Source organism: Hyposmocoma kahamanoa, unplaced genomic scaffold, assembly GCF_003589595.1.
Source record: "Hyposmocoma kahamanoa isolate Upper Pololo Valley unplaced genomic scaffold, ASM358959v1 211, whole genome shotgun sequence".
Lineage (NCBI taxonomy): Eukaryota > Metazoa > Arthropoda > Insecta > Lepidoptera > Cosmopterigidae > Hyposmocoma > Hyposmocoma kahamanoa.
The window spans coordinates 5,526,678-5,547,351 of record NW_020653732.1 but is presented as its reverse complement, the minus strand read 5'-3'; the positions used below and the strand labels follow the sequence as shown (position 1 = coordinate 5,547,351).

At 35.5% G+C, this 20,674-nt stretch overlaps 1 protein-coding gene across 1 annotated transcript in view; it reads left to right on the top strand.

Annotated features, from left to right (window-relative positions):
• Nucleotides 1-6,511: 6,511 nt before the first annotated feature.
• LOC113227604 (carboxypeptidase inhibitor SmCI-like) overlaps nucleotides 6,512-20,674 on the top strand; it is a 17,601-nt gene continuing 3,438 nt past the window's right edge. Inside the window, exons 1-8 of the mRNA XM_026460565.1 lie at nucleotides 6,512-6,579; nucleotides 6,845-6,869; nucleotides 7,929-7,989; nucleotides 8,456-8,568; nucleotides 12,389-12,446; nucleotides 14,844-14,956; nucleotides 18,747-18,804; nucleotides 19,385-19,497. Of these exons, the coding sequence (XP_026316350.1) occupies nucleotides 6,541-6,579; nucleotides 6,845-6,869; nucleotides 7,929-7,989; nucleotides 8,456-8,568; nucleotides 12,389-12,446; nucleotides 14,844-14,956; nucleotides 18,747-18,804; nucleotides 19,385-19,497 (580 nt within the window). The 5' untranslated portion in view covers nucleotides 6,512-6,540. The remainder of the gene's footprint in view (nucleotides 6,580-6,844; nucleotides 6,870-7,928; nucleotides 7,990-8,455; nucleotides 8,569-12,388; nucleotides 12,447-14,843; nucleotides 14,957-18,746; nucleotides 18,805-19,384; nucleotides 19,498-20,674) is intronic.

Below are 20,674 nucleotides of genomic sequence, written 5' to 3'. Positions count from 1 at the left end.
CCAGAGGCTTTTAAATTTAGAAGTATTCTAACTTCATCAGCCTGCGGCTGTAATATAACTGCCGCTATAGTAATTTATCCCGTCAGTTTTATAGGATAATGACAGTTCTGCGCGACAGTGAACCGTTGGCGCTCCAAGGCATAGCGTACGTTCTTTTGGGACCAACCCGCAGCATACTTCATGTGGCGAGATAAACAACAACGGAAATACGTTGATCAGATTTTTTGGAATCTACACTGCTCTAGTACAATAATATTGTATTTATCCCGAACATTTTCAAGTATTTTAAATATGCACTTTTCAAATACATATATTAGGGAAAATGCATAGAAGTGTACCTAATTGGTTGATAATTATTTATATAATTACGAGGTTTACACATTGAATAATAGGAACAATTTTTCGGTTTGTAATCGCGTACGTTTTGGTTTCATTGCAGGTCCCATGGTTAGTCGTAAACTGAGATAGTAAACTGGCAGTTATACACTCCCGGACACATATTTCGAGCCACCTTGCATTTTTAGTATTAAATGCCCTAAGCTTAAAAAATATGTTTGATTGATCAAAAACTATTAATGCAATTTTGAAGTTGGTTTACTAAACGTCATTCCGTATGTACTTGTTGAAAATTTGATTTTGTGAAACCAGGGAAAAACGAGTTTAAGGGTCGTATTCCAGAACTCTACTCAATACTGAAGTCAGGACTTGAGTATTGCAGTGAGCACTGAAAATCATACTCAAGTCTTTGCCATTAGGGTCGTATTCCAGAACTCTACTCAATGCTCAAGTCAGGATCTGAGTATGATTTCAGGCACTGGAAATACGACAGTAATGGCAGGGACTTGAGTATGATTTCGAGTGCTTTTAACCATACTCAAATCCTGACTTGAGCATTGAGTAGAGTTCTAGAATACGACCCTAAGTGTCACAAGTCTTGAATTCACTTTTGTCAAATGTAGAGTTTCATAAAGAAATTTTAAAGAAAACAGTAGCTTATCGGAAAAAATTGTCTATTCAGTAACTTGTATTGCCTCCAAGAGCGTTGACAACAGACACCATGCGATTTGATATAGAATTAATTAACGTCAATATGAAGTGCTGTGGAATGTTCTCCCATTCTTCCTCAATGGCAACTTTCAACTCCGGTAAGGTTTGCGGGGTTGGGTGGTGAGCTCGAGCACGCCTCTTTAGCTCGTCCCATAAATGTTCTATTGGGTTCATATCCGGACTTCGTACTGGCCATTGCATGGTAGTAATACCGACGTCATGAAGGTATTCCGTGACGACTCTTGCAGTATGCGCTCTTGCGTTGTCATGCATGAGAATAAAATTTAGGCCTACAAAGTCAGCATATGGCATTACATGAATTTCGAGGCACTGGCGAATGTATCTGTCGGTATTTAATGGTGGCAGCCGCGGTCCCGTGACAACCTCAAGCGCAGTTTTGCCTTCTGTGGACATTCCTCCCCAGACCGCCGCCGCAGCTCACTTTCTCTTCAATACAACACTACACAAAACGCTCTCCTTGTCTTCGGTAGACCTTGTTTCTCCCATCATTACCATAGACCATAATCTTAGTTTCATCAGTGAAGAGTACCTGGCTCCACTGACGTGGAGTCCAATGCAAATGATCTCGTGCAAATTGGAGTCGCGCCATTCGATGAGCTCGTGTCAATTTGGGCCCGTCCGCTGGCTTATGTGGAGTTAGACCACGTTCCTTAAGTCTCCTTCTCGCAGTTCTAGCGCTAACACTCCATGAAGTCTCGAAGCTGTTCTTGGATCTGTACTGAAGTCAGTTGACGATTTCGTGAGCTCGTCGTGAAGATAAATCGATCTTGCCTTTCCGTTGTCACTCGAAATCGTGGTCTTCCTTGACGGCGAACGTAGCCGCCAGTCTCTAAGTACCGATGGTTAGAACCTTTCAACAGCGAAACGACTGAAATGCAGTTGTGTACTTACATTATGCTGACTAAGTTCAGACTGCAAAAGTGCCACAGCTTGTGCGGCTACTTCAGGCGCAGTGTTCATAATTCCTTCGAGAAATTTGGTTAAATTTAGAGGAAAAACAATGTAATACTTCTTTATTGTTAAATAACACAATTAAATAAAAAAATATTGAAATTATTTCGTTTTGCTTGCACCTTACGCTCCCTTATTACTTTAAAAACAATGACGAACCACAACTTTTCTCCGTTTTTCAACTTCGTAAATTCAAATTTGGAACAACGACACACCATAATAACCTGCCAGCGTTAAAACTGCATAAAAACTTTTTCTTTAATAAAACAATATTTTTATATTCTAGGTCTTTCAAAATAAAAATTCAAGGTGGCTCGAAAGTTGTGTGCGGGAGTGTATCTAATATATTTGTTATGTACTCGTACATGTGTGTGTGGCTGCGCCCATCGTCCTCCTTTATAACAATAAAGCAGTGTTTTCTTCTTTTTATAATATCTTTTATTTTATAATGTCGTGGGGCTTGTAGGGCGTGTAGCTTACAATCAGCTACACGCCTGTCCATAACAGTTGTAGTGCCACTCAGATCTTTTAATCGCAAATGTTAGTAAATCTGCATTCCAGTAACAACATTATTGTAGGTACATAGCATTCCGAAAACATTAGACATATTTACAAAAATACGCTTAAATGTACTTTTTTTATAGAAACGACCAGTACTCAACAGTGGAACGTAGATATGGTGAGTTTGATAATGGGATTGAGTTCATAAGGTCAATAAATTCACTGGATTGAGAAGTTGGTAGCAACTTTATTTTTATTTACTATTGCTATTTTTTTACGTAAGCGACACGCCTGTTCATAACTGCAGTGCCTCTCAGAGCTTTAAATCGCAAAGATCTGAGGGGCACTGCTACTGAGACATAAGTAGACAAATGCCATGCCTAATTTTGATTGTTAAAATAGAGAGAGGAATTGTTGTATATGCGTATATGTACATTGTGTGTATCGCTTTACCTACAATCCTCACTTTTACTTTCACACATTTTTTTCTATGTTTTTCTATAACTCACATCATTCGCCAACCTTTGTTTTGGGTTTAAATAGCTAATGATGTTTTGTTATTTGCAAAAAAGTGAACAGTTGTTTAAATATTAATACGTAATATCGCGCACTGTTAATACAAAAGTGTATTAACTCTAAAAGTGCTCTTTCTCAGAATCGATGAAAAACGAACTACTCACTTCCCATAGAAGTACATTAAAATTATGTAAAGGTTTTAGTTCATTTATTACAGAAAAAGAAAAAATTCCTACTTGCCAAATTTATTCAAAAATGAAATGGAAAATTAATTTCATATTTTTGAACTAGGATGACTAGCTCGCATAAAGTGTGTGTGGGTGTATGTGTGTGTGTTTTAAGATGTCTTTTTCTTAATATTCTAACGACGGTTTTATTGACGTCTAGGGAATCATATTTTACGTTCAGTAATGATATAATACTGAGTTTCACATATTTTGAGTTACAACACTATTGTAACAGCAGTGCGATATACATATCAAAGAATTCACGGTAATTAATTAAAGATTATTAAATCTTAATTTATTACACTATTTATCACACAAATGACAAAGTTAGACATTAAATAGTAAATTTTATGACATGTATGTAGTGTTCAAATTTGCAATCGTTTCTATATTGTATTGTCTCTAACATTTACACAAATGTGTTTTAATTTATATGGAAAATAAATGTAATTGGAACTTTTGTATTTTATTGTACAGTCAGCTACAGAAGTCATTAACCACACATACATATCGATAGTTTTGAAAGTCTTATGTGCATATTACATAACTAGGTACATATATTCTTATTACAAAATGACTGAATTATGGAAGAAAACGTTCCTGTTTATTCATTTACTCACAGCTGTGGTGTTTATGGCACAATTAGACGTTTATCGCATTTTTAACTGATTTTTAACAACGATAACGGGCAACTAAGCGTTTTTATATTACATTGGGCACGCGAAGCAGGTACACTTGCGCGGCGTCTATTTAAATATATGTATATATGTGAACCGAACGAAGGCATAATTGCTAAGATAAAATTGGTAAAGCCTTAGCCCTAATAAAAAATACACCGTTATACTGGCATTGCTTGTCTCGGTAAAAATTAATTAAAATTATGTGTCCTCCTACACTTGCGCAAATATTTGCGCAAATTAATGAATGAGGATGGTGCGTACACACTTTTTGACTGCATTAATGTCGTAACGCTTATGTTTGGAATATTATTCAAAAACTTTTATAATAAAGCCATATTATAACAATTTTTATCATAATGTCAAATGGGCTTTTGTCACATGAAAGCATCGAGTTTAAAACCAGAAATAGAGACGAAATGTCATTTAGTTTGTTCGAAAACTATTGTGCCAATTCATTCCGGTCACAACTGCGCTCCGATTGGCCAGCCGGAATTGGAAACAATTGGCGGGTATCGTCAACCGTTTCACTTCAAAAAGACCAGTTTAACTAGAGCTTTGCTATAAAAAATTACTGATGAAATGTGATTCCGTTTGTTTTGTAATTAGATATTTTGCTGTTTTTCCCACGCCACCAAATGGAACAGAGAGATATTATATAGAGATATTATCTTTACTACAATACACACAGACTATTTTTGGAATATACGGAGACATACTCACAGGTCAGTTGTTGCCGCTGTACTATTTCAGCTTTCTAATTTGTGATTTCAGTGCAAACGAAAGTTGATATTTAAAAGTGATATGAGGCATTTGCCAGATGAGTTGCCAGATATGTATTGCCCTTATTTCTTCTATATTTCTGGCTATATATTCGATGCATGAAAGTCATAAAAATTACACAACCTACATGAAACAAATTACTTATTTATGTGAAATTGTATAACTTTCCTGTTTAAGCATAAAAAATTATTAACTAATTACATTCGTAGAATCTTTAAGAGTGGGTCTACTGAAAAGTTGTAATTTTTTATATGTGGCCTTATTATAGGCTGTGGATGATGACGATGATAGCCTTATTACTACATCAAGGTTTGCTATATTGCGTATTTGGCTTATTATCAGGTTAGTTTTCTATACCTAATTTCGGTGGCAATTTTTATTACTTAAGTATTCGAGTAATATTAATCTTGAAATATTAAATAATGTTTCTGGTTATTAAATAATACTTCATGATAATATTTTAGGATATTTGAATAATAAAAATTTCCATTGAAATTAGGTGCGATGCGTACATGCGATATATGATCTTAAACTTGAGTATGATCCGCTTCGGTAAAGTTACTTGGTTTCATGTACTAAATTTATCCAATTAAACAATATGTGTAGAAGTGAATTTGACCTGCGATGCATGGATGGGTGTAGGCCGAAGCGCGTAGACGCCTCAGGTCTCGGACTCTTTTTGTGCTTCTGTTAACTATTGATTTGATTATAAAATATGATACTGTTTGCCATCTAACTATTTGCTTTTGTTTATACTGGTGTAACGTTGTTGTTATACTATTGTAAACAAAATCTCGTCTATTGTCATAACAAAGTAACATGTCGTTATATTATGTTAAAAATGCTTTTATCACATGAAAGTCATAAAAATAACACGAACTATATAAAACATTTAACATTTAGTAGCTCTACTACTTGTGAAAGCCGCCAAGCATTCACATTACTGTGTTCCGGTTTCGAAGGGTAAGGCTACTGGTGAAATTACAGACACATAAGACTTGTCAACTTATGTCTCAGGGTGACAGACGCAGTGGCAGTGTCCCGCACAACTTTGCAATTTAAAGCTCTAAGTGACACTGCACTGCTATGAACAGTCATGTTGCTTACCACCAAGCGCACTATTTGTTCGTCCCGTCACTTTATAACTCTTCTATTTAAACATAAAAAAGTTACCAACAAATTTCTGTTCCAGACCTTATAACATTAAGTGTGCGATATTACGTATTTGGGTTATTTTCAGGTTAATTTTCTATACCTAATTTCGGTGTCATTTTTTTTTCTGTTAAGTATTCTTGATACCACTAAAAAGTTGTTGAAAAAACCAAATACAAAGATACGACGCAAGCACATAGAAAAATTCTTGAGGTCCGCTGGTTAGTTCCGTGGCTTAGTTGGTATAGCGTCTGGCACGGTAAGCTAGAAGACGTCGGTTCGAATCCGGCCGGATCGAAGGAATTTTTTGTGAGTGTTCGATCTTTGTATTAATAATCATAACAAAGTAGTGGAATAATTTCACAAAAAATTATTGAATATCAATTCAATAAAAAATTCATGTAATCTTGATATTTCAAGAATAGTTAATTAAGTAATAATTCAGATTATTAAATAATATTCTAGAATATTTGAATAATAAGAAATTGCCACCGAAATCAGGTAGAGAAAACTAACCTGAAAATTACTCAAGTTTGTAACCGTCGAATGTGTAAACGGTCTCAACTAAAAATATAAATTCGCAAAGACAAATACGCCTATCAGTTTTGTATAGGGCTCTGTGATAAGCAGTCCCTAAACATTTTGATACACAGTACCAAATAATCATGAAGATGTTCTTATTTAGCTCCGTACTTCTTCTTTCGGTGAGATTTTTTCTTTTAATTATTTAAAAAATGTACTTTATTAGTGTTATTATTAAGGGATATCTGCGATTAAAACAACCCACGCGATGCATAGGCTCATTTGTAATATACTTATACCTTACATAATTATATTTTATTACATTAAGTATGTTTTTTCTTTTATTTTGATGCAAGTGTCATTTTTGAAAATTTGTGAAAAAATACAAAGTTTGATTTTGTCACAAATAATTACACTTGCATCAATAAAAAAAAATTTTCTTTGCAGGTTGTTTTAATCATCCGTGGTTCAAGTAAGTAGTGACTTAATCAAAATTTTGAATGTTTGTTATTTTTAAGTTTATTCGTTTTCAGGATTTTTACTACTGTGTTTTCAATTACTCTTTGTATTAATAATTATAACAAACTAGTAGACTAATTTCACAGAAAATAATTTAACATAATTGTAATAAAGCATCGTGATAATTGATACGACTTTATTCGAACCAGGGTCAGCGCCTTCAGCACACCGTGTCTGACGCTCTCCCAACTGAGCTATAATATGAACCAGCAGTCCTAACGGATTTTTATCTGTGCTTGGTGCAGACCTTTGTTTTTGGTTTTTAACGACTTGTATTACCGTAGCGCCATCTGTGAGAAATGTATGCAAGTTTTTCTTTATTCATCCAGTTACTGCTACCAGCGACTGACTAGAGATGTCTCTTTAATAATTGTAATTTGACTTTATTGAATATCACAATGTTTTATTATCAAGATTATTCAATTATTTTTTGTGGACGTACGGAAGGACGTATGAACGGACGGACGAATGGACGGATGGACGGATGGACGGATGGACGGATGGACGGATGGACGGATGGACGGATGGACGGATGGACGGATGGACGGATGGACGGATGGACGGATGGACGGATGGACGGATAAATAGATGGATAAATAGGAAGACAAATGAATACATAAATAAATAAATAGACAAATAAATGCATATTTTTTTTATAATATCTAGTGACGAGACGAACAAGTCCGTAGTTTAATTTATTTTCATTTCGGACGCATGCGTCCGTCACTCACTCAGCTACGGCCCATTGAAAACCAGCGTCACAGCCTAGACTTGGTTGTGACTTTAGTTTTTGTACACGCCACAGCCGCACATATGACAGCATAGAAATATGTTTTACGCTGTTTTGTTTTTTGTGTTATTTCTGTTGTATTTATATTAGCCTTTTTTTGTGTGTGTCATTTTTATAATGTGGCGTTGGAATAAACGGTTTCTATTTTTATTTATATTTCTATAAATAAATAGATAAATTGTGTTTCAAAATTGCTCAAGTAACGTTTTTATTTCTTTTTAGCTACTGCAGACGTTTGTAGTTTGCCTCCGGAAACTGGGCCATGTAAAGGCGCCATTCCCAGGTCAGTTTGTTTTCTTTTGTTTATATTGTGTTGGATCCCTTTACTTAGGTATTTGTGGCTACTACATATCATCAGTTGTCGTCTGAAACACATACAGAAAAAAAAATAAAAAGACGTACGAGAATAATTGACATAGGTGAATAATTTAATTAAGTTTGATTACCTAATTATCCAACCAGTATTTACAAAAGGATTCTAATGGGTTCGGTATTGGCGTTAAAAAATACAAAACTCGAGTTCTAGTGCAGGTAGACGTGTAAATTGTCACTGTTTAAAAACAACGTTATTTTTCCAAGGATACTGATAGCAAGAAAGAATGACGTAGATTAGTTATCATCTCAAATATATAATGAATATGAATTAAGAAAAGTAATGACATAGGAGAAAAAGTTTATTAACATTGTTTACTTTATTATCTAAACATTTTTTAAATTCTAATAAATTTGTTTTCTTTACCTTTTTTTAGATATCATTGGGACACATACACACAAAAATGTCTGATATTCACTTACGGAGGATGCGGCGGCAATGAAAACAATTTCGTAACTGAAGACGCATGTCGTGCAAAGTGCAACACTTGTTAGTTCTTATTGACCGTATTAGTACACTATAATAGTGCCCAAATAACCCGAAAAGCGCTATCTCAATCGGAGTGTTTTGAGAAAAACGACCTTTTCTAAATTGTATTTCCGTACCTTCAAAAATAATTTTTTTTGAAGATGGTAAAACTTATTTATGCGTATTTTTGACTAACAGATTTATTGATATACCTAAATTATCCATAAATTGTACCATTATACCTGTTTTGTGAGATACCGCTATTTTGATTATAAAGAAAGCCGCCAAATCTATTAGTAATTTTAGCTACTTGGAATGGACCTGTCGCCCAATCTGAACTTCGGTAGATACATTGAATCCATGGCCAAAAATACAGGCAGGAAACTTGGCATCTTTTCCAAGGTGAGGCGTTACTTCACACCGGGACACTGGCTTTAGCTGTATCAAGCACAAGTCCGGTCATGTATGGAGTACTGCTGCCACTTATGGGATGGCTCTGCTAAATATGAACTGACCACCTTGGATTCAATAGGCAAGCGTGCTAAGAGGCTTATAGGTGACTCGGAATTAGTAGAAGCGAAGCTGCAGAGCCTTGAACACCGCCGTAGAGTTGCCAGCTTATTGCTACTCTACAGGATGTATCACGGAGAGTGTGCGATGGAATTGCATAATTTGATTCCGCCTGCCCCTTTCCATCATCGGGGGACTAGACGTGGGCTGGGATTCCACCCCTATGTTGTGGCTATTCCCAGGATTCGCACGAATCACGGCTAGTGAGTGGAATTCCCTGCCTGCAGACATGTTCCCCGAACACTATAACTTAGACCTTGTTGTCACTTTCCATCAGGTGAGATAGAGATCAAATGCGCATTTACTTTTTATAATAAAAAGTAATGTTTTCTTTGTAAAATTAAAAATAAGGTATTAATTAATAACTATTGTAACTATAGTGGAAAATAGGGTGGTTTGCATTAATATTAAACATAACTGGTTGAAGACTGTACCACCTCAGTCAACCGTGACCATGGGACCTGTAAAGGGCCCGAAACGTCGGTTTGTTTGAAAAAACAAATATACGCGATTTAAATCCGGAAAAATAGTTTCATTTCCTAAAAAAAAGTAATTTATGGAAAAATTAGATATAAAAATACTTCTTAGTGGTTTTTTAAATGTTTTAAGTTAGATAGCGCTATTACCATTATACCATTAGATGCACAATTATTATAGGTATTGAATGGTATAAAAAAAATAAAAGACACCCTGTCTCATCTCAGAGATAGCGCTTTTCGGCTTAGCAGGGCAGAGTTTTGTTTGTATTCGAGACACAGGAACTAGATGACGCAACTACATCGCAACCATAGATTTAGTATATAGGTACCCATAGATTGGCAATGCAAGTGAAAGAGAGTTAGTATACACGTATGTTAGAACGAGATGGGTAGACGAGACCACTTCATTATAAGCTATGAGGCTATATGAACCTAGGGTCAGCTGACAACGAAACAAATTTCGTTTATTTTTGAAAAATAATTGGTTTTAAAATGTGAAATAGTGTTAAACGGACGTTTATTAGTCATTGTAAAGTTTTCAGTGTCCGGATGTAACTTATCTAAAAAGGAAAACTCGCAGAATTGTACATTTCACATGTAAGTACTATTTAAATTTTTAGCTGTCTAAAAGCACTACCACAAAAGTTTTTTACTTAAATATATCCGCAAAATTATACCATTCAAGTGCATTAATAACCCAAATGTATACGAATTCAATTAAAAAATATATCAAATACGTGAATTTCTGAAATTCATAACCCCACTTTCATAGAGATTGACGCAATCGATAATATGTTTTTTTTTTTTTTTTTAAATTTATTAAGGCTGTGGCAAAGCCATCAGCCTAAACATGAAGTTTAATTATGTTTCTGTAAATATGGCCGCCACAAAGAGGATAGGCAATTTGAGGCGGCGTGCTTGGATTGACTCGGGGTTTCTTAAAACGGGCCGATAACTGTATTTTAGTTCGAGATTCGTATAATTTCGCGTTTTAATCTTCGATTAAGGCACAATAGCACTATCCTATTCCACTTTAAACTAGATTTCACAAAATAATTGAAAGTCAAAATAAAAACGACACTTTTCCCTCCAAAAGGTCCAGAGCGAATGCGATAATATGTTATCGAGATGTCATTAACTGAAAAAAAAAGGCAAAGGCGTGACTTGCATACTGCCGAAATCATCTTCATACTTAATTTTTTTTTATTTATTGAATCAGAAATTTCTGGATTTAGTACTTTATATTTAATTAATATTGCATTAGTACATTATATTTTGTTTACATTAAAACGAAAATTTCTTTTAATAGCATAGTTGAGGCACCCATTTTTTATGTTAATTATTGTTGTTGATTCAGATTTCCTCAAATCATTGAAGTACGACAGAAATGGCTTTTAATGCCAAAGAGAGAAGACGGGGTTTCCAAAAAGTTTTCAAAAATATGCGGCAAATAAACACTTTGAGGAAAAATGCTTTTAAATAAAATGCCTTTAGAGGCAAGCAAAGAGTAAAGCTACGTTCTGGTTCTAAACCCACATTATTCATGCGGTATGTCTTACAATTAATTGATTTTTGTGCAGCACTACTCTCATCAACAACAAATCAGCGATTTATTGTTGTTAGAGTTCTGTTCTGTTCTGAAATATGATGCTGATTTTTTCAAATTTGGTACACATATGCATTTGTGTGACCAAAACGTAAATAAATTAATTCTAAATTTTTAAGTCACATTTTTTGTAATTTTGAAATATAAATATTTTTAAGTTGTTTAAGAAAATAGACAAAAATTGATCATTCTACCCTTTATCTTCGAAACTACAAAGCCTAAAGTTTTGAAAAAATACAGAAATTATCTTTAAATTTCCCACTATTGTGCGAATAAACCTGTATTTGCTGTTGGAATCTATTGGAGAACATATTCTTCAACTACAATGTTAAGTTTGCACCGAAACCTCTCCGCGCGAGTTCAACTCGCACTTGGCCGGTTTTTTGGTTCTATTACTTATCTGTAAATTCACTGCTGTGATGCACTTCTATGTTATCATATCATACAATAATTATAATAGTTATATTTGTTTGTAGGTTGCGGTCGTCAGCTTTCGTTCGTGGCCTCCATACTATCGCGCCGTAACTGATCATGGGTCTTATCACCATTTTGTAGAGCCATAGTGTTATCTTGGGTGAAAGTCCCCATTGTTTACCTACCATCCTATGGCACTACCAGTAGGTGATAGTAGCTTTCTTAATTTTCTATTGAATCATTAATTAACTAGTTAATTAACGTCTCGGTATTTTGCGTTAAGACATTTTGGTGAATACAACGAATGAAATGCCGGTGTAATATGTTAATCGATATTTAAGTTAAATCAGTGGATGGCGCAACACTATTTATCTTGCACACATGCACATTATACGCACACAGATGTATTTTTGTTTTGGTCTCGTCTCCAATACGTCAGGGCCAATCTATGGATATACTAAATCTATGATCGCAACTATGACATTTTAGAGAAATACTTCGAGTTTTAGCACTATTAAACTTTCTTAACATTTAAGAAGTATAGCGTGACCTATATACATCTTAAATGTTGAGGAAGTTTGATTCTTTTCGCTGGGGTGGTTATGTAGGGTGTGGTTTTAAGTTCTAAGCATATATTAGCTGGCGACTGAAAGAACAATTTTACTTACTAAGTATGGTCTTAAAATGTATGTAGTGGGTTCAAGTCCCATCGGGTCGAAAAAGTTTTTATATGTGTTCGATTTTTGTATCATAATTTTTATTTCTTTTTTAGATCCCGAGGCTTGTACATTGAGGCCAGCTATAGGTGATTGTCATAGCCATCTTATCAGGTGAGTTTTTTAATTTTTATTGAATTGATATTCAATTGTTTTTTATGTGAAATTACTCCACTAGTTTCATTGACTTACAATTATATGGACGTCGGGTCCGCGCTAAAAAGTGTCCGCACTTGTAAGGCGCTAAAATCGTATACAGAGCGCGGCACTCCGCTTTAGTCTTCATTTGTTCTACTGACAGCGCGATACTGCGATGACATTACAATTTAAATTTCGAATAGGTTGACTTGGGACATTTTTTTCGTGGTTTTTGTATTAGACCCGTCGTCCATTTATTTGTAAGTCAATGACTAGTTTGTTATAATTATTAATACAAAGATCGAACACTCAGAAAAAAATCCTTCGATGCAGCCGGATTCGAACCGACGTCTTCTAGCAATTTTTCTGTGTGTTTGTTGTCGTGTCTTTGCATTTGGTTTTTCAACGACTTTTTAGCCGTAGCGCCATCTATGAGAAATCTTAAGTATTTCGTCACCCAGTTAGATACCTTTACAGCTACCAGCCCTGGTTACAGGTTAGTTTTTCTTTGTATTTAGTGCAATCTCTACTATCTATCGAGTTCTTAGGTTTTCGCGATTGTTACACATAGGTCGGTACAGTCAACCGTGACCATGGGACCTGTAAAGGGCGCGAAACGTCGGTTTGTTCGAAAAAACAAATATACGCGATTTTATCCGGAAAAATAGTTTCATTTCCTATCCTCTAACATCAATTTTATTCTGTTTGGATAGTACTAACAAAAAATCGACTGTGTTTCTGAACAGCTCGTTGTGTTTCGAATGACATAGTCTTTTGCGTATGAAGTCTTTGAATAGATTTTCAAAGAAGGATGGCGAAAACTAAAATCAATAAATTAATAAAGAATAATTAAAATCAACGAAGACTTTGCTAGTATGATTTTACGTTTTAGTTTATGCCTAGTTATCAATATAATTTTGTATATTGTTAGAAGTCGGGAATAAAGAAATTGTAATACAATGTGTTTTAGAATAAATGCAAGAACACAACGCAATTGACTCAGTTCGACCATAGATTAGGTAACGTTCTTGTACGTACGTTTCGTTTTAAGCATGATTGAATATTTACCTACCTACAGTATTGCTTATTTTATAGCACGCACATAAAGCATTAAAGCTATGAAATACCTAATCAAATAATCAATTAAACAGTATTGACATAAAATAAAAAATAAAAGGCAATGTGACAAAAATGTTTAGACAATACTTAAATGAGAGATAAAAAAGTTGGTAAAGGAACGTTTTGACATGAGCCTTTTGCCAATGTAAATGTCACATTAAAATTGAAAAGAATGTGACCATTTGTCGCAGATTTTTACTCTTTGGGCAGATTTAATTTTTATTCATTGTATTGAATGTGGCAGTTTAGTCGGTTTGGGAATATTCAGGTACAAGATCTTTATTATTTTTGGGAAGAAACTGAAAACTTATTGTTTTCTGCGAACAAACATTATAAAGTGAAATACAGGACAATGTTATAAACATAATCCATGTCAACTTTATAACTCCACTTCTACAGGCTGAACTCAATTAGCTTTTTTGATGCTATGATAATGAATCACAAGTATTGATAGCTCTCTTTAATGCGCGTCGTCAAAACACTGGGTCACAAAATGCACGGGATGTCGCCACCCTTCTTTGAGCTTTTAGTACGAGTAACTAGTATATTCCAAAAATATTCTGTATTTATTGTAATAAAGACGTCTTTACCAATGGGGGATGTTCCATTCGGTGGTATGAAAAAAAAACCGCAAAACATCTAATTACAAAACAAACGGAATCATATTTCATCGGTAATTAAATATTAAATATGTAATTTTCAACTTTCGGCCATTATAGCAAAGCTCAAGTTAAACTGGTCGTTTTGAAGTGAAACAATTGACGACACCCGTCAATTGTTTCGAATTCGGGCTGGACAATGGGAGCGCAGTTATCACAGTAATGATTTGGCAGAATGGTTTTCAAAGAAATTAAATGACATTTCGTATCTATTTCTGGTTATATACTCGATGGTGCTTAGCAAGCTAAAAAGAGATTTTAAGAGAAAACGATAAAAACAAAAATAAAGGCAAATAAACAGAAACCAGTGTAATAATCGCCAGTCACGTGATTATCAAAGTGACGTTTGTTAATTAAAATGGTATATGTATAAAATGTATGTAAAATGTTACGTATTTTGGCTATAATTACCAGAATAGACCAGCATAGTAACCGTTCGGCCACGGAGAAAGTTAAAGGTTTTAATTAGTTAACATCAATTATACGATTAGAAGAGAAAAATTTAAAAAAAAGAAAATATATCCTATTGCCGTACCTATGCTAAAACTAGTTTCAAAATTATTCTAATGGGTTTGTTTTCATTGATCGTTTTCAGATACTTCTATAATCAAACATTGCGCGCTTGTCAGAAGTTCTCTTACACAGGATGCGGCGGCAACGCGAACAATTTCAATGATAATACCACATGCGAAGAAACTTGCTACACTTGTAAGTTTATATGTAAAATATTTTATGTTTTATACTTACAACTAACAAAAAGACTATTATCATGCCGAAGCACAGAGATCAGATATGACCATATCAAATTTGTTAGTTTTATACGAATCAAGTGTTTTTTAGAGTGTATACGTTATGAACCTGCTTAATTTTTTTCGCGAAAGCTCGCCCTTTACATTCAAACCACCTCTATATATTCCCGGAATGGCGAGTAGAGTTGATTCTAACAATCCGGACACGATCCGACACCAAAGCGCACGGATTTTAATCGATTTAAAACCCATTAAAACCCGAAACCGAGGACAACAAAATTTTTGTAAATCGAGATTTTTCAAGTGCTTGCTTACATATTTTGCCTTTTCTTTTTATTCTCCTGAAAATCGCATAGAAATGAATCGATACAAAAGCTCATTATCGTATACGCTTGAATCTATTTTCATAAAAAAACTGATGGTAGGCGAAGGTTCCACCATACAGCCACTTCATATATTTAGACGAAAGTCAAACAAACGCTATAACATAAAAAACCAAAGAGATAGGATAGAACTGGCCAAAAACCGGATATATTTTAACGAATTATTTTTTTAAAAGATTTATGGTCCGGTTGCAAGACTTTTAGGTCAATTTAACCAACCAGAAGGCAGTACAGCGTTTGTGTAGTATCCTAGTTGATTTTTTTTTTAATTAGCAAAAATACGACGTTCTTTTTTTGAAATTCATTATACATAGTTCATACAGTAATTTTATGAAATTTATCTACACACATATCTTAAACCCTTTATGATGTGTTTAAAAACCGCAAACATCGAGTATATAACCAGAAATAGAGACGAAATAAGGGCCATTTATTCCTGGTAACACATTAGCGATACAGCTATAAATATCAACTCCCCTTTGCACTGAAATATAGACAGGCCAACTACTGACCTGTGCGTACGTCTCCTTATATTCCAAAAAATATTCTGTATTTATTGTAATAAAGATAATATCTCTAACAATGCCGTGCTGTTCCACAGTGAATGAAAAAAAGATATGAAACAGTTGACGACACCCATTGACGACATCCGTCAATTGTTTCGAACTCGGGCTAGCCAGTCGGAGGGCAGTTGTCACAGTAATGATATGGCAGAATAGTTTTCAAACAAATTAAATGACATTTCTTCTCTATTTCTGATTATATACTCGATGACCGCAAATTACGACCAGCATGTAGATAAACTGTTTTGTTAGAACAAATTTCTTATCTGTCAAAATGTCTGTATTGTTTACAAATTCGATGTTATTATTACATTCAAATTTCGAACATCTCTGAAAAACAAAACAATTTGATTGGACCTCAATTCTAACATCAATCGAGATGAAGTTTTATTCGAAATGAAATGTGAATAGCAAATAATTTTGACAAAATGCACACGTTACTTGATGTCGAACGAAATGATAGTTGGGGCCGACTCTAGTTTGTGAATGAATTAAAAAAACCTACGGTTGCGTGACATGCGTGAGAAAAGTTTTTATTTGCTGCCATTTCGCCAGTCGTAACATGCGGTTCCTGTACACATCACATAGAGCTTATAATATGTGTGTAGATAAAGCTCTGTATGTAACTGTACATAATTAGGCATTAAAACACTCGTGAGATATTTCATAAACCCACACTCGTATTTCAATGCCTTTCACTATGTAACAGTCACATAAACTACTATTTTCAGATTAGTGGCGAGTACCATAGACAATAGAATTTTGATTCAGAACTGAAAAGAGCGGCTTTAGGATATTGTGTATGAAATTACGTTTGTATTAAACATGTAAGGGTGCTAGTGACAAACAGGCACATTGGACTTGTGAACTTATGTTTCAGGGTGACGGGCGCAGTGGCAGTGCCCCACAGATCTTTGCGATTTAAAGCTCTGAGTGGTGCTGTGGGCAAGCGTCTAGCTTACCATCAGGCGCACGACTTGTTCGTCCCGTCGCTTGATAATAAAAAAATACAATTGACAGATTAAACCCACCTAAGACATAAGTTGACAAATCCCAGGTGCCTGTACTTTCATCAGCACCCTTCAAAACAGCAGGCTGTTTTTAAGTCAAATTAGAATCGACCCGATCGGGTAGCCTATCCGAATCTTGAAATCAGATGGGTTTCTGAGCGAGAAGATGAACCTCATTCCTACTATATCTTTCTAATTTGTGAGTTAAATTAACTATTGTTCCGATTAGAAATGTCAAAAATTTCCAATCGGCCAGTTATGAATCGCAATTATGCGCCTCGACTCAGAACAGATGCAGTTTCCGATCAAGAGAGGCAATCAAAATCAAGCTGTTAGATCACAGTGATGCTCACACTACATGTTTGGCAAGCTCCCATATCTTTTTACGTTAGTTTTGATTATAGTGACCCTCCCTACCTACCCTTAGGACATACGAGGAGGGCATTATATCCTGTGCGTGCACAGGAACCTTATAAATTCAGGTTCTGACCCCAGATCAGCCAGTGTACAGGGTTGTCACAGACCTCTGTCACTTGATTTCATCCGGTTCTTCGAGAGGCTAGTGTCTCGGGTGAGCCGCCCCGGGTGCACGTACAGTACCCTCCCTATTTTCCAAATAAGTACTGGAGCTGTAGGCATGCTCACTTCCCGTTGCGCATTGCACAACTAGCGGTTGCCACCGCTTAGCCGTCGACATTGAGTCCACTACCAAATTTCCTCATTGGTGGCGGAGCTATAAGGTACGCTCACCTCCCGACGCCGAAAAACTACGTCTCCAGTTCTCAATAACCTTAGCGACTGGAGGGACCGGAGGATATCTAGCTTATCCTCTACTAGCTCTCCGGGCTAGTGCCAGAGATGCCAGTCGCAGTGTCCTGCGACAATGTCCGGACATAGCTTCCAACTTAAAGGGCAACTCACGTGCCCCGCGCGTCTCCTCGTTTCAGGCCCTCAACTAGACCAGTATTAAGACGCGCTAGCTGCTCACGAGACAGATGCCTCGGAAACATGCCATACCGGGGCAGACAAACATGTCCGTCTCTGCAGCTAATCACAAACCCCAGCGAGTCCATATTCAAGTTTGGATCCGCCAGAGGGCGTCTCTGCAAAGGCATATCACTGGCGGAGGGCTTGGTCCGGACGCCTGCTGTGCCCTGGTCTTGCCATCGAGCTCGTAGTCTCTCCGGAAAACTCTATCTCTCGGGTTGGTAGATAGGGACATATATGTACATAGATAGTACATGCTTGGCAGTAGAAATAAGTAAGATGGCAGTACTTCCCTGAACGAACTCTTTCACAAGGAGCTCTACTACTAATAAGAGCATTTGTGCACTACGACCGTTTCGTATCTGGGGTCTACTCTCGATCTCCGTCCGACATCCGTCCGAAACAATTACTGCCAAATAAACAATACTTGACCAAATGAAAAGACGCATGATGCGAATGAAGCTTCATACTGGATACTTGTCTTTTAATTTTGTTGAATATTACTTATTTGACAGTAATTATTTCGGACGGATGTCGGACGGAGATCGAGAGTAGACCCCCTGTTCCGAGTCCGAGAAATGACTGTCGGAATGTCACAGGGATCATTTCATCTCTAGGTGTACAAGCGATATTCGTGGTTTCTCGGATTCCAATCGGACTTAGTGCACAAGCGACATCCGAAGCGGATCTGCGTTTTCTAGATTTATATAGTCTCAGATTGGGAAAACGAATAAAAATTAGATGCGGAGCGTAAACGCTCTTTTCTCACAATCTGTTTTGAGCAATACATTTTTGTTTCGTTTTAGATCCAAAGTTATGCTCTTTGAAAGCAGAACCAGGGCCTTGTACAGGTGACTTTAAAAGGTTAGTTTTTTATCATAACAATATTATGAATGTTGGAAGCCTTTATGATTTTGAAAGTATGTATAGAATTTAACGAGAAGCTGACAAACCACACAGTCGCGTGTATGTATCGCGCATTTTGATAAGAGATAGTTTTAATTTTAGTTTTGTCTGTTAATTTCAGTTAGTTTTTGAAATGAAGCAACATGGAAATCTATGGGCGTCGTAAACACCCGTTTGTGAAACGCGTGTCGTTACCGTGTATAAAATACGCCGTGTGTGTAGGCTCTTATATTTCTATATTGTGTCAATCAAATGTCATTGAGAATGACCTTATTATGCTCGAAATACGAATTGAATAGACAGAATTTAATTTATTTATTAGCTATTTCAAAAAACAAAACACACGTGCACACCGGTTTTCATGGTTTCGCCATCTCCGAGGTCCTAAGTTCGAACCCCGAATTGTCTCGGGTACTGGTGTTATTTCCGATTTTCATAACACAAATACTTTAGTTACTTACTTTAGGATCAGAGCAACGTACGTATGTTATTTATTATTATAATAATAAAAAAATAATGTCTAATATATTTATTTCAGATACTTTTGGAACAACGACGAGAAAGAATGTCAGGAATTCAGTTACGGAGGATGCCAAGGCAACGAGAACAATTTTAAAACAATTAAAGCATGCAACAACGCGTGCAACACCTGTTAGTTTGTCTTTTACGTTATAATTTTATACTATGAAATATAGCAGGAATTATTTGATATTTTCGAATCCACGAGAGCGCTTATCTTTTAAACAATGACATTGTAATCATTATTAAGCCCAACCGCATATACCTACATAATATTATTATGAAATAAACAAAAAAAAAAATTCAAATAGCCACTTCATTGTCAACGCAAGAAGGTTCAATTTGCAATGGTTGTTCATGTTTAAATTACCACGTTTTAAATTTAAAATAACAAAGCTGTAATAATGCCGTGCAATATATCGATACTTGTTATGAATAATGATTTTGCGACTTGTATTTTTACAAGGGTCTCATGATTTATTAACCAATCGTGTCCCCGACGTAAATTACAGCGATGAAAAATAGTCTGACATAATATCAAGTAAACTTATATATTGCAGGAACCCAAAAATATACCAGGGTCGCGTGAGTCGTTATTTATTTTTAACCTACTTCAAAAAAGGAGGATGTTCTCAATTCGACTGTATGTTTTTTTTTTGTATATGTGTTACGCGATAACTCCGGTATTTGTGAACCAATTTTTATGATTCTTTTTCTGTTGGAAAGTGGGTACTTCCATAGTGGTCCCATTTAATTTGAAGAAAATCATCCACCTTTAAGGGTATTCACGCATAAAGATTCATTTTTATAAATAGCGCAACTTTAATTTAGGAGCAATTATTTTAATGGTTGATTTTGCTATTTCTCCAATTCAAGGCGTTTTTCTCTCAATATACTTTGAGTTGTGAGAACCGATCATTATTATCTCCAGTGTCAAGTCCTGTATAGTGGCGAATTTAAGGATATTTCAATAAAACTTAGCAAATGGACGTAATTCCACGTACTTTTGAGGTCGGTTTTTTTTATTACTCTGTAATGAGATTATAATAATGTTTTTGCAAGTAAACTTCCAAATAAAATAAAGTACGAAGCACCAACATGTTGCACGCCAGTTTGCGTGTGACTTAATAATGAATACAATGTCATTGTTTAAAAGTTAACTAGCAAAAGTACAATAATAATAATAATAATAATAATAGTGATAGTGATAGTAATAGTGAAAGTGATAGTGATAGTGATAGTGATAGTGATAGTGATAGTGATAGTGGTAGTGGTAGTGGTAGTGGTAGTGGTAGTGGTAGTGGTAGTG